This window comes from Perca fluviatilis, chromosome 15 (assembly GCF_010015445.1).
Source record: "Perca fluviatilis chromosome 15, GENO_Pfluv_1.0, whole genome shotgun sequence".
NCBI lineage: Eukaryota > Metazoa > Chordata > Actinopteri > Perciformes > Percidae > Perca > Perca fluviatilis.
Genome location: NC_053126.1, coordinates 1606197 through 1618246, shown reverse-complemented (window position 1 = coordinate 1618246; position 12050 = coordinate 1606197). Strand labels below are relative to the sequence as shown.

Here is a 12050-nt window from a genome sequence, read left to right as displayed (position 1 = left end):
ACCTAAAATGCCCAATGGCAGCGGCGCGGGTGGTGGCAGGGCGTTCTGAACTCTATGGGGAACTCACTTGATTCCTCTACCTGTTCCACTGTTAAAAAACATAGTTAAAAATAGCGGCGCAACTTGGTGGGCGTTATCCTGGTAATTTCTCTGCGTGAGAAATACAAGGTGTGAGAGTGTGAACAGGTTGAAATGCGTGTGTCTCACGCCCAATGCGTGAGACTTGAGAGCCCTGTTATTTGGGAGTGAAGCTGCATGTATCAACCGTTTAGCCATTTTAAATATTTAAGCTGCTTAGTCAGTAGTTTAAGCTAACTATTTGAACTGTTTAGTCAGTAGATTTAGCTAACTACTTGAACTGTTTAATCAGGGGTTTTAGCTAACTATTTAAAATGTTTAGTCAGTAATTTTAGCTATTTGAACTGTTTAGTGAATACTTTTAGCCAACCATTTCAGCTACATATGCAATACTTATAGCTTTTATTTCTACAATTAAATAGGCTATCCCTGTCTAGATGTTACAGTGTTGACTTATGATCATAGAGCTAATCGAGTTGTGTTTGATTCTCTCTACAGGGTGCCCCTGGTGGTCGTGGTTTCCCTGGTTCTGATGGCGCTGCTGGACCCAAAGTGAGTAAAACACACACACACACAAACACACACACACACACACACACACACACATGTTTGACACCTCCTTCCATTTCACTTACAAGCATTAAGAAACTTCAGATCAGTTTTTACACAACTAATCTTTGCCTTTCTACCTCTTTTCTCTCTATCTCCCGCATCCTAGGGTGCCACTGGCGAGCGCGGTGCCCCCGGTCTTGTTGGACCTAAAGGTTCTACCGGTGAGCCTGGTTTGCCCGGAGCTAAGGTAAGAATCCCTAACATCTGACCTTCACATATTTTCATTGCAACAACATTAACTGACTACAAAAGGCCCTTTTCTGACCTCTGACCCCTGCCTGTAGGGTATGACTGGTAGCCCTGGACCTGATGGCAAGATGGGACCTGCTGTAAGTTCATGATCAGAAAAATGTATTTGATCTTAATCTCATCAAAACACAGACATTTAGTTTTTATTTAAATTAATTCATTAATCCTCCATGCCAGGGAGCCGCTGGACAAGATGGCCGCCCCGGACCCCCTGGCACCGATGGAGCAAGAGGCCTGCCTGGAGTCATGGGATTCCACGGACCCAAGGGAGCTGCTGTGAGTAATGTGTCTGAACTGCTACACAGTATCATTGATTGTGTGTTTACTGTAGACTACTGAGAAGTATGCTACTAAGAAAAGGGTCTCCTCATCTCTGGTAATCGTGCTTTTCTACTCCTGTGTGTAGGGTGACGCTGGAAAACCTGGCGAGAGAGGGGTGATGGGACCCACCGGCCCTGCTGTAAGTTGTCTACACTGTGCTGCTCTTTGAATACGCTGCACTCTACTGTTTTCCTTGTAATGATTGAACGCTAGACCGTGTGTGTCTGAAAACCTGCCATCTTTCTACCCAGGGTGCCCCCGGAAAGGACAGTGACGTTGGTGCTCAAGGCCCCTCTGGACCTGCTGTAAGTCAATAATAACCAGCACACATGCCCACATGAATAACACTACACATGGATTAAACTAATCGCTTCTCCAATTAAAATCTTTGTTTGAGAGATCATATATTGGTTAATATAAACCCTTCAATCAACCTTTAATATATGCTTTTTTCCCATGGATGTACCCACCACAAGGTTCTTGGGGGTCAATTCTTGAAGTAAGCATTAAAACAAATAATTGAGGGTTGTTTCTTGCTTGTCCAATTTCCAGCACAAGTTCTCTGAGACTCGCTCTTATATCCAAGCAAAATTGGTATTGTAACTGAAAATTCCCCATACCTTATTGATATTGAATGAAAAATGTAATGAAATTGGAACTTTGTGAATTGGAATTGATTTGGATAATCATTGGTGACCCCAAGCCCTTATTAACGCCCTGCTCATTACAAAATGTATTTAAAACTCCACATGCAGCAACTGACAACAAGCCATACCCACATAATGCTTTACTTCTGGTAATTTTCTGTTAGCACTAACAGTCCTTCACTTGCTCACCCTTAGGGACCTGCTGGTGAGAGAGGAGAGCAGGGACCTTCCAGAGCTCCTGGATTCCAGGAACAACCAGGACCCCAGGGTGCTGTTGGTGAGAGTGGCAAGCGCAGAGAGCAGGTACTGACTGAGATATGATTGATTTAGACACCTAATCGAATTGATACTGTCTAGTAAATTCACGCATGAATTGCCTCTCTTCTCTATCTAGGGTGTGCCTGGGGAGGCTGGAGCCACAGGACCTGCTGGAGCTAGAGTAAGTCACTTATCATCATCATCCTCATATTCACAATTACTCAGCAGTCTGCTCGCCGCAGTATCTATTGACGGAGGATCATTGGAAAGTTGTCTATAGCAACCAGGCTACAAAGAGTTCAATAAGCTATGTGTTATAGACCAAATCACTGTGATGTTGCACTGACACAAAAATCACTTACAAATGGCCTTTGATTTGAATTTCAGAGATAAGTGAAACCGGAAACATTTGAAGTTATAGTTAAACATGGAGACTCGACCTATCTGACATTTGCAATGTGCTTATTTTCTGTACTGTGTTGCTTTGCTAGCATTTTTGATAAAGCAAATCTAACGTTATGTACAGCAACATCTCACCGCCGGTTGGGCTACCACGGTTTGGGTGATGTAATTTTCTTTAGTCTGTTTGTCAACAGGTATATTAGGTCTTCAAGCTAACATTAGTCAAAGGGTTAACATAATAAAGCATCAAACATGTATTTTAGATAAATGAGATGAGCGTATATCCAGTTGTTCCACGTCCCCGTTTGCTCAATGTAGGAATTTTCAGGAGTTTTCTACCCAAAGTTATAGTGAACAAACCTTGTGATTGGGTCTATAAGTTGATTGAACATTGATGTCAATGCTAACAGGTTAAAGCTAATCACAGGCTAATGCTAAGCTATGCAGACAGCATGACTAATGCTAAGCTCACATTACAAAAACAAATGGCTCCATTAGGGCCATCTGAGGAAAGGACCTAGCTTAGCAGAATAGTTTTGCCTGTTTTGAAAAGCCTCTGGGCATGGACTGTAAATCTGACCTAACAGTAGGGGGGGGACAATAAACATAACATTTCTGAAGAGCAATTTTGGAAGGGGATACAAATAATACAGCCACAATTATACTTGTAGAGGACATGTGTACACAGTAGAAAGCCATAATACTATCATTAGTGTAGTATGGAGACTGTACCATTATCCTTCTTTTCAGTGTTTCTCTTGATTCAATGAAAAAGTTGACTAAATTGACCAAAATATTCTTCTTTAAAACCATGTATTTATTTTTAAGTTGTTTACAATCAAGCTACAAAACTTATTTTGAAAAAGTATCCCCATATAAAAGAAATACAATACGTTTGTACACTTAAATTAGCTGATCATAATGTAAATTAGTGAGCCACTAGTAAAGCTCATCTGCTAACCCTGACAGCACACACCTCCAAAAATATGAACTAAGCTCAACACATACCTGAGACTCTCCACTGTCTGCTTTGCCTGTGACATATAGTGACGTTAGTATTTCCATAAGCACCCATTCTTATAAAGATCTTACCAAATTGTCTTGATATGAGGACTTATTGTACTTACTTGGCGTTTTGGTGTAGGCCTACTGAAAAAGGATCTTATGTCTGTTTTTCTTTCCTCTGTCATTTTATCTGGGCAACAACAACACTAATCTTTAATGTCAGATGTCTAAATATGAGTTAGGTTCATAGGTTCACCACGTGGTCATATAATAATTGTAAAATGATCTTGCATCCTCCACATAAATATTAGGTTTTGTCTGGGACAGAGGATATATATTTAACTGATAAGCCACTTAACTTCATATTGAGCAAAACACAACTGTAGATCTTCAATAATAACCCTAATATCAGTTCACATACATAATGTTAGGCTACACTAACATAGCAAACTTTTTTCTCATGACTAATTCATTAATTACTCCGCATCATTTCTATCTAAGAAAAGAAAAACTTAATCCGATGTTTAATGCGAATAAAACAGCCTTGAACCGCCTACTTACTACATTCCTGTCACTACCGATGTGACTGTGAGTCTAGTGCGGATCCTAATGTACAGCAGGCAGTGGACCAAACCACTGTGAGGCAAGGGAGGGGGGGACTCAAAATGTTTCTAAACTTAAAAAGCATTTTTTAGGGTTTGTATTGTTTTATTACTAACACAGATATTTTAAGTATACATCATTATGTTATTTACAATACACAGCTCTTAAATAATATTATCCACCTTACAGATGAGTGATCCAGAGTCAGATAGATCCTTGTGCTTAATTTGACAACTCTTGGTCTTCCACTTCAATTTGCCTAGCTCTCTGCCACGCTTTTCCCTCAGGGTGCCTGTGGATCCCCTGGAGCTGCTGGAAACGATGGTGCTAAGGTAAAACCCGGAAGATGGGAAAGGGAAAACTGATTGCCTGTAAGTTCTCATTGATTTGTTGTGTAACCCTCTTGCTCCGTCTTGTTCTTTTCCCCCTTCCTCAGGGAGATGCTGGAGCCCCCGGAGACAAGGGAGAGACCGATGCCGCCGGACCTGTCGGACCTGCCGGATCTCGCGGAGCCCCTGTGAGTACCTGTCTGAGTGTCCTTCTCAAGAGCAGAATATGGAGCTTCAGCTCAAAGTTCTGTAGCTGCTTGAATCTTAAAAATCTGTGACTGACTCTTCTTCCTCCTCCTCTTCCACAGGGTGAGCGCGGAGAGTCTGGACCCCCTGGACCTGCTGGATTCGCCGGACCTCCTGTAAGTCACTTCTCTATGGCTCCTCTCACTGACCGTTTTTCTTTAGCTTGAGCTTCAACACAGAATTTACAGTCTCTCTCCATCCCCCCTCACTCAATCACAGGGTACTGATGGACAGCCTGGTGCTAAGGGAGAGAGTGGAGATAATGTTGCTAAGGGAGATGCTGGTTCCTCTGGCCCTGCTGGACCCACTGGTGCCCCTGGACCTCAGGTTTGTAAACTTATACATTCACATGTCATTATAAAAAATCCAATAGAAGTTGATGCTAAATAGCCTGGTACTGGTTCACCCATGTCGACTAACAATATGTTGTGTTCTTTCAGGGTCCCGTTGGAAACACCGGCCCTACGGGAGCCCGCGGAGCTGCTGGACCACCTGTAAGTCACCACTCTTATTCTACTCTGTCCTCTTCATCCTCTACTACATTTACATTTATTCTGACTTTCTTCAGGTCCTAGATCAAGAGAATCATAGTGTAGAGGTCAGAGCTGATGGCACCCATGGCCATACTGAGCAGTTAACTGTAAAAAAATTTTTATACAACTTAACTGTCAATCTTTAGTTTGGTTTGGTCAGCAATCGTTCTACTACTATTTGCAGGGCTCTCAAGTTTTGAACAGAATTCAGAGTGAGATTTTGGCGGCAGGGGTTTGGGTGGGGATGGGGGTCTGATCTGATAAATGACACATAAATTCGTACAAATAAAATAATATTTATTAAATTCAGCATTTCTTTGTGCTGGATAAAATATAATGAAATAGCCTAGGCCAAAAGGTTTTCACAATGGGGGCCGGGAGGTTGTGCAGTAAAAATAAAAGGAAAGAGAAAACTAAAAATATTCCAAATTATTATGGGTATTGTTATAAAAGTATTATGGGTAGGCCTATTATAAAATGGGTATCTTTATAAAAATATAAAACTGTCAGAGTAGCCCTGCAGCCGATTCAACATGTAGCTATAAGAATAATGATGATAATAATAATAATAATAATAATAATAATAATAATAATGATAATAATAATAATAATAATGGCGCAAAAGCTGTGTTTCCTCTATGCTGATTTCTGCCGCCACAGTATCAGAAATAGGGCAGACGCACAACAGGGTTTCCGCTATGTACATGTAGTATATAAAGTCATAATAACATGACTCTACAGAGCCGTGTGCTCTACTGCAGGGGTCTTCAACGTTTTGAAAGCAAAGGACCCCTTAACTGACTACTACTACATATATTGTATAAAAGTAAGTTGCATATTATTAAACTGGGCCTACCATAACATGTAGGGCGCTAGAGCCTTTTTTGCATTGAATACCAAGCTATTCAAATAGCCTAATAATGGTGGCATGCTTTTATAAATCTTATTTTCATGTTAAACATACATGTGGCAAAGTTAATCCTTAGGATTAACTGTATATGTGGATGGCCTTAGTGACTACCTCTCCTATAGGCCAGATAGCCTATCATCAGTGGGGATATATATATTTGCTAATAATATGTTGGATTCATGTTAGGACTTTTTAATTTTGAAAAAAACTTTTGAAAATTAACAATAATTTGGAAGCCCCCCTGCTAGGGTCCCGGACCCCGTTGAGATTCCTGCACCCCTCATCCTATCTCTCTCCCGTCAACTGGAACAGTGACAGGACGTCATCACTCGCAAAGTCATGGCAACCAGATAAACAACAGGGCGAGTGAGTCATAGATTGTTCTATATCTATGGAGTGAGTACACCGGAGTACACTTGTCACTCAATCTTAGGCAAAGTCACAAACAGCGACGAAAGCTGCAACTTAAAATCCGCAGTCACTCAGCCGGTGCGTGGCAGGCACTAGCGGCGCCAGGATTTAGGTGGGCCTCCAGAAAACTGAATGGGCCAGTTAAAATAAGCCAAAAAAATGTATTCCGGTTCCCCCTGCATTCAGACAGCCAGACACAATAGATAACGAACACTACTTTGCCTTGCTGGTGTGAGGGGGAGCTACGGGAGGACTTGATTGGGGAGAGGGCGGCCGAGCATCATCACTCGTCACTTGTAACCGCGTATTAAATGGCAGGAGTTTCCCTCCTCCTGCTCCTCGAAGCGTTCTTGCTGATGTTTTTTGTTTAAATAAAAACAAGCGCTCGCCTGGGTTCATATTAGCTAATAGCTACATTCTGGGTCTGTCTCATTGAGCTTGCTTGAAAAGCTTGCGCGCAAACGTCATTCATTTCATTGGATCACTTGCTGGTGACGATGCAGCCTGTGTGGGCATGCTTAAGAGACCACACATGGGGTAGAAGCCGCTGATTGGCTGAGAAGCTTTCACTCAAAGCTTTCCTGGGTCAAAATGGGCGGGCCCGGACCTAAAATGCCCAATGGCAGCGGCGCGGGTGGTGGCAGGGCGTTCTGAACTCTATGGGGAACTCACTTGATTCCTCTACCTGTTCCACTGTTAAAAAACATAGTTAAAAAAAGGCGGCAACTTGGTGGGCGTTATCCTGGTAATTTCTCTGCGGAGAAATACAAGGTGTGAGAGTGTGAACAGGTTGAATAGCGTGTGTCTCACGCCAACCGTGCGGAACTTGAGAGCCCTGTTATTTGGGAGTGAAGCTGCATGTATCAACCGTTTAGCCATTTTAAATATTTAAGCTGCTTAGTCAGTAGTTTAAGCTAACTATTTGAACTGTTTAGTCAGTAGATTTAGCTAACTACTTGAACTGTTTAATCAGGGGTTTTAGCTAACTATTTAAAATGTTTAGTCAGTAATTTTAGCTATTTGAACTGTTTAGTGAATACTTTTAGCCAACCATTTCAGCTACATATGCAATACTTATAGCTTTTATTTCTACAATTAAATAGGCTATCCCTGTCTAGATGTTACAGTGTTGACTTATGATCATAGAGCTAATCGAGTTGTGTTTGATTCTCTCTACAGGGTGCCCCTGGTGGTCGTGGTTTCCCTGGTTCTGATGGCGCTGCTGGACCCAAAGTGAGTAAAACACACACACACACAAACACACACACACACACACACACACACACACACACACATGTTTGACACCTCCTTCCATTTCACTTACAAGCATTAAGAAACTTCAGATCAGTTTTTACACAACTAATCTTTGCCTTTCTACCTCTTTTCTCTCTATCTCCCGCATCCTAGGGTGCCACTGGCGAGCGCGGTGCCCCCGGTCTTGTTGGACCTAAAGGTTCTACCGGTGAGCCTGGTTTGCCCGGAGCTAAGGTAAGAATCCCTAACATCTGACCTTCACATATTTTCATTGCAACAACATTAACTGACTACAAAAGGCCCTTTTCTGACCTCTGACCCCTGCCTGTAGGGTATGACTGGTAGCCCTGGACCTGATGGCAAGATGGGACCTGCTGTAAGTTCATGATCAGAAAAATGTATTTGATCTTAATCTCATCAAAACACAGACATTTAGTTTTTATTTAAATTAATTCATTAATCCTCCATGCCAGGGAGCCGCTGGACAAGATGGCCGCCCCGGACCCCCTGGCACCGATGGAGCAAGAGGCCTGCCTGGAGTCATGGGATTCCACGGACCCAAGGGAGCTGCTGTGAGTAATGTGTCTGAACTGCTACACAGTATCATTGATTGTGTGTTTACTGTAGACTACTGAGAAGTATGCTACTAAGAAAAGGGTCTCCTCATCTCTGGTAATCGTGCTTTTCTACTCCTGTGTGTAGGGTGACGCTGGAAAACCTGGCGAGAGGGGTGATGGGACCCACCGCCCCTGCTGTAAGTTGTCTACACTGTGCTGCTCTTTGAATACCGCGCACTCTACTGTTTTCCTTGTAATGATTGAACGCTAGACCGTGTGTGTCTGAAAACCTGCCATCTTTCTACCCAGGGTGCCCCGGAAAGGACAGTGACGTTGGTGCTCAAGGCCCCTCTGGACCTGCTGTAAGTCAATAATAACCAGCACACATGCCCACATGAATAACACTACACATGGATTAAACTAATCGCTTCTCCAATTAAAATCTTTGTTTGAGAGATCATATATTGGTTAATATAAACCCTTCAATCAACCTTTAATATATGCTTTTTTCCCATGGATGTACCCACCACAAGGTTCTTGGGGGTCAATTCTTGAAGTAAGCATTAAAACAAATAATTGAGGGTTGTTTCTTGCTTGTCCAATTTCCAGCACAAGTTCTCTGAGACTCGCTCTTATATCCAAGCAAAATTGGTATTGTAACTGAAAATTCCCCATACCTTATTGATATTGAATGAAAAATGTAATGAAATTGGAACTTTGTGAATTGGAATTGATTTGGATAATCATTGGTGACCCCAAGCCCTTATTAACGCCCTGCTCATTACAAAATGTATTTAAAACTCCACATGCAGCAACTGACAACAAGCCATACCCACATAATGCTTTACTTCTGGTAATTTTCTGTTAGCACTAACAGTCCTTCACTTGCTCACCCTTAGGGACCTGCTGGTGAGAGAGGAGAGCAGGGACCTTCCAGAGCTCCTGGATTCCAGGAACAACCAGGACCCCAGGGTGCTGTTGGTGAGAGTGGCAAGCGCAGAGAGCAGGTACTGACTGAGATATGATTGATTTAGACACCTAATCGAATTGATACTGTCTAGTAAATTCACGCATGAATTGCCTCTCTTCTCTATCTAGGGTGTGCCTGGGGAGGCTGGAGCCACAGGACCTGCTGGAGCTAGAGTAAGTCACTTATCATCATCATCCTCATATTCACAATTACTCAGCAGTCTGCTCGCCGCAGTATCTATTGACGGAGGATCATTGGAAAGTTGTCTATAGCAACCAGGCTACAAAGAGTTCAATAAGCTATGTGTTATAGACCAAATCACTGTGATGTTGCACTGACACAAAAATCACTTACAAATGGCCTTTGATTTGAATTTCAGAGATAAGTGAAACCGGAAACATTTGAAGTTATAGTTAAACATGGAGACTCGACCTATCTGACATTTGCAATGTGCTTATTTTCTGTACTGTGTTGCTTTGCTAGCATTTTTGATAAAGCAAATCTAACGTTATGTACAGCAACATCTCACCGCCGGTTGGGCTACCACGGTTTGGGTGATGTAATTTTCTTTAGTCTGTTTGTCAACAGGTATATTAGGTCTTCAAGCTAACATTAGTCAAAAGGTTAACATAATAAAGCATCAAACATGTATTTTAGATAAATGAGATGAGCGTATATCCAGTTGTTCCACGTCCCCGTTTGCTCAATGTAGGAATTTTCAGGAGTTTTCTACCCAAAGTTATAGTGAACAAACCTTGTGATTGGGTCTATAAGTTGATTGAACATTGATGTCAATGCTAACAGGTTAAAGCTAATCATAGGCTAATGCTAAGCTATGCAGACAGCATGACTAATGCTAAGCTCACATTACAAAAACAAATGGCTCCATTAGGGCCATCTGAGGAAAGGACCTAGCTTAGCAGAATAGTTTTGCCTGTTTTGAAAAGCCTCTGGGCATGGACTGTAAATCTGATCTAACAGTAGGGGGGGGACAATAAACATAACATTTCTGAAGAGCAATTTTGGAAGGGGATACAAATAATACAGCCACAATTATACTTGTAGAGGACATGTGTACACAGTAGAAAGCCTTAATACTATCATTAGTGTAGTATGGAGACTGTACCATTATCCTTCTTTTCAGTGTTTCTCTTGATTCAATGAAAAAAGTTGGCTAAATTGACCAAAATATTCTTCTTTAAAACCATGTATTTATTTTTAAGTTGTTTACAATCAAGCTACAAAACTTATTTTGAAAAAGTATCCCCATATAAAAGAAATACAATACGTTTGTACACTTAAATTAGCTGATCATAATGTAAATTAGTGAGCCACTAGTAAAGCTCATCTGCTAACCCTGACAGCACACACCTCCAAAAATATGAACTAAGCTCAACACATACCTGAGACTCTCCACTGTCTGCTTTGCCTGTGACATATAGTGACGTTAGTATTTCCATAAGCACCCATTCTTATAAAGATCTTACCAAATTGTCTTGATATGAGGACTTATTGTACTTACTTGGCGTTTTGGTGTAGGCCTACTGAAAAAGGATCTTATGTCTGTTTTTCTTTCCTCTGTCATTTTATCTGGGCAACAACAACACTAATCTTTAATGTCAGATGTCTAAATATGAGTTAGGTTCATAGGTTCACCACGTGGTCATATTATAATTGTAAAATGATCTTGCATCCTCCACATAAATATTAGGTTTTGTCTGGGACAGAGGATATATATTTAACTGATAAGCCACTTAACTTCATATTGAGCAAAACACAACTGTAGATCTTCAATAATAACCCTAATATCAGTTCACATACATAATGTTAGGCTACACTAACATAGCAAACTTTTTTCTCATGACTAATTCATTAATTACTCCGCATCATTTCTATCTAAGAAAAGAAAAACTTAATCCGATGTTGTAACGAATAAAACAGCCTTGAACCGCCTACTTACTACATTCCTGTCACTACCGATGTGACTGTGAGTCTAGTGCGGATCCTAATGTACAGCGAGCAGTGGACCAAACCACTGTGGTGAGGCAAGGGAGGGGGGACTCAAAATGTTTCTAAACTTAAAAAGCATTTTTAGGGTTTGTATTGTTTTATTACTAACACAGATATTTTAAGTATACATCATTATGTTATTTACAATACACAGCTCTTAAATAATATTATCCACCTTACAGATGAGTGATCCAGAGTCAGATAGATCCTTGTGCTTAATTTGACAACTCTTGGTCTTCCACTTCAATTTGCCTAGCTCTCTGCCACGCTTTTCCCTCAGGGTGCCTGTGGATCCCCTGGAGCTGCTGGAAACGATGGTGCTAAGGTAAACCCGGAAGATGGGAAAAGGGAAAACTGATTGCCTGTAAGTTCTCATTGATTTGTTTTTGTACCCCTCTTGCTCCGTCTTGTTCTTTTTCCCCCTTCCTCAGGGAGATGCTGGAGCCCCGGAGACAAGGGAGAGACCGATGCCCCGCGGCCCTGCCGGACCTGCCGGATCTCGCGGAGCCCCTGTGAGTACCTGTCTGAGTGTCCTTCTCAAGAGCAGAATATGGAGCTTCAGCTCAAAGTTCTGTAGCTGCTTGAATCTTAAAAATCTGTGACTGACTCTTCTTCCTCCTCCTCTTCCACAGGGTGAGCCGGAGAGTCTGGACCC

The 12050-nt window shown here is 41.7% G+C and overlaps 1 protein-coding gene and 1 long non-coding RNA gene across 2 annotated transcripts; both read left to right on the top strand.

Moving 5' to 3' along the window:
• Positions 1 to 192: 192 nt before the first annotated feature.
• Positions 193 to 12032, top strand: LOC120574287 (collagen alpha-1(I) chain-like). The gene is made up of 19 exons (XM_039824588.1): positions 193 to 216; positions 577 to 630; positions 797 to 877; positions 975 to 1019; positions 1117 to 1215; positions 1346 to 1399; positions 1512 to 1565; positions 2103 to 2210; positions 2302 to 2346; positions 4463 to 4507; positions 4612 to 4692; positions 4813 to 4866; positions 4970 to 5077; positions 5191 to 5244; positions 9315 to 9422; positions 9514 to 9558; positions 11676 to 11720; positions 11827 to 11911; positions 12028 to 12032. Exons 1-19 carry the CDS (start codon positions 193 to 195, stop codon positions 12030 to 12032), a joined length of 1194 nt encoding a protein of 397 aa, XP_039680522.1.
• LOC120574250 lies at positions 7783 to 8587 on the top strand. Its single transcript, XR_005641847.1, has 5 exons — positions 7783 to 7837; positions 8012 to 8092; positions 8190 to 8234; positions 8332 to 8430; positions 8561 to 8587. It is a non-coding gene; the product is annotated as an uncharacterized LOC120574250 (long non-coding RNA).
• Positions 12033 to 12050: the final 18 nt, after the last annotated feature.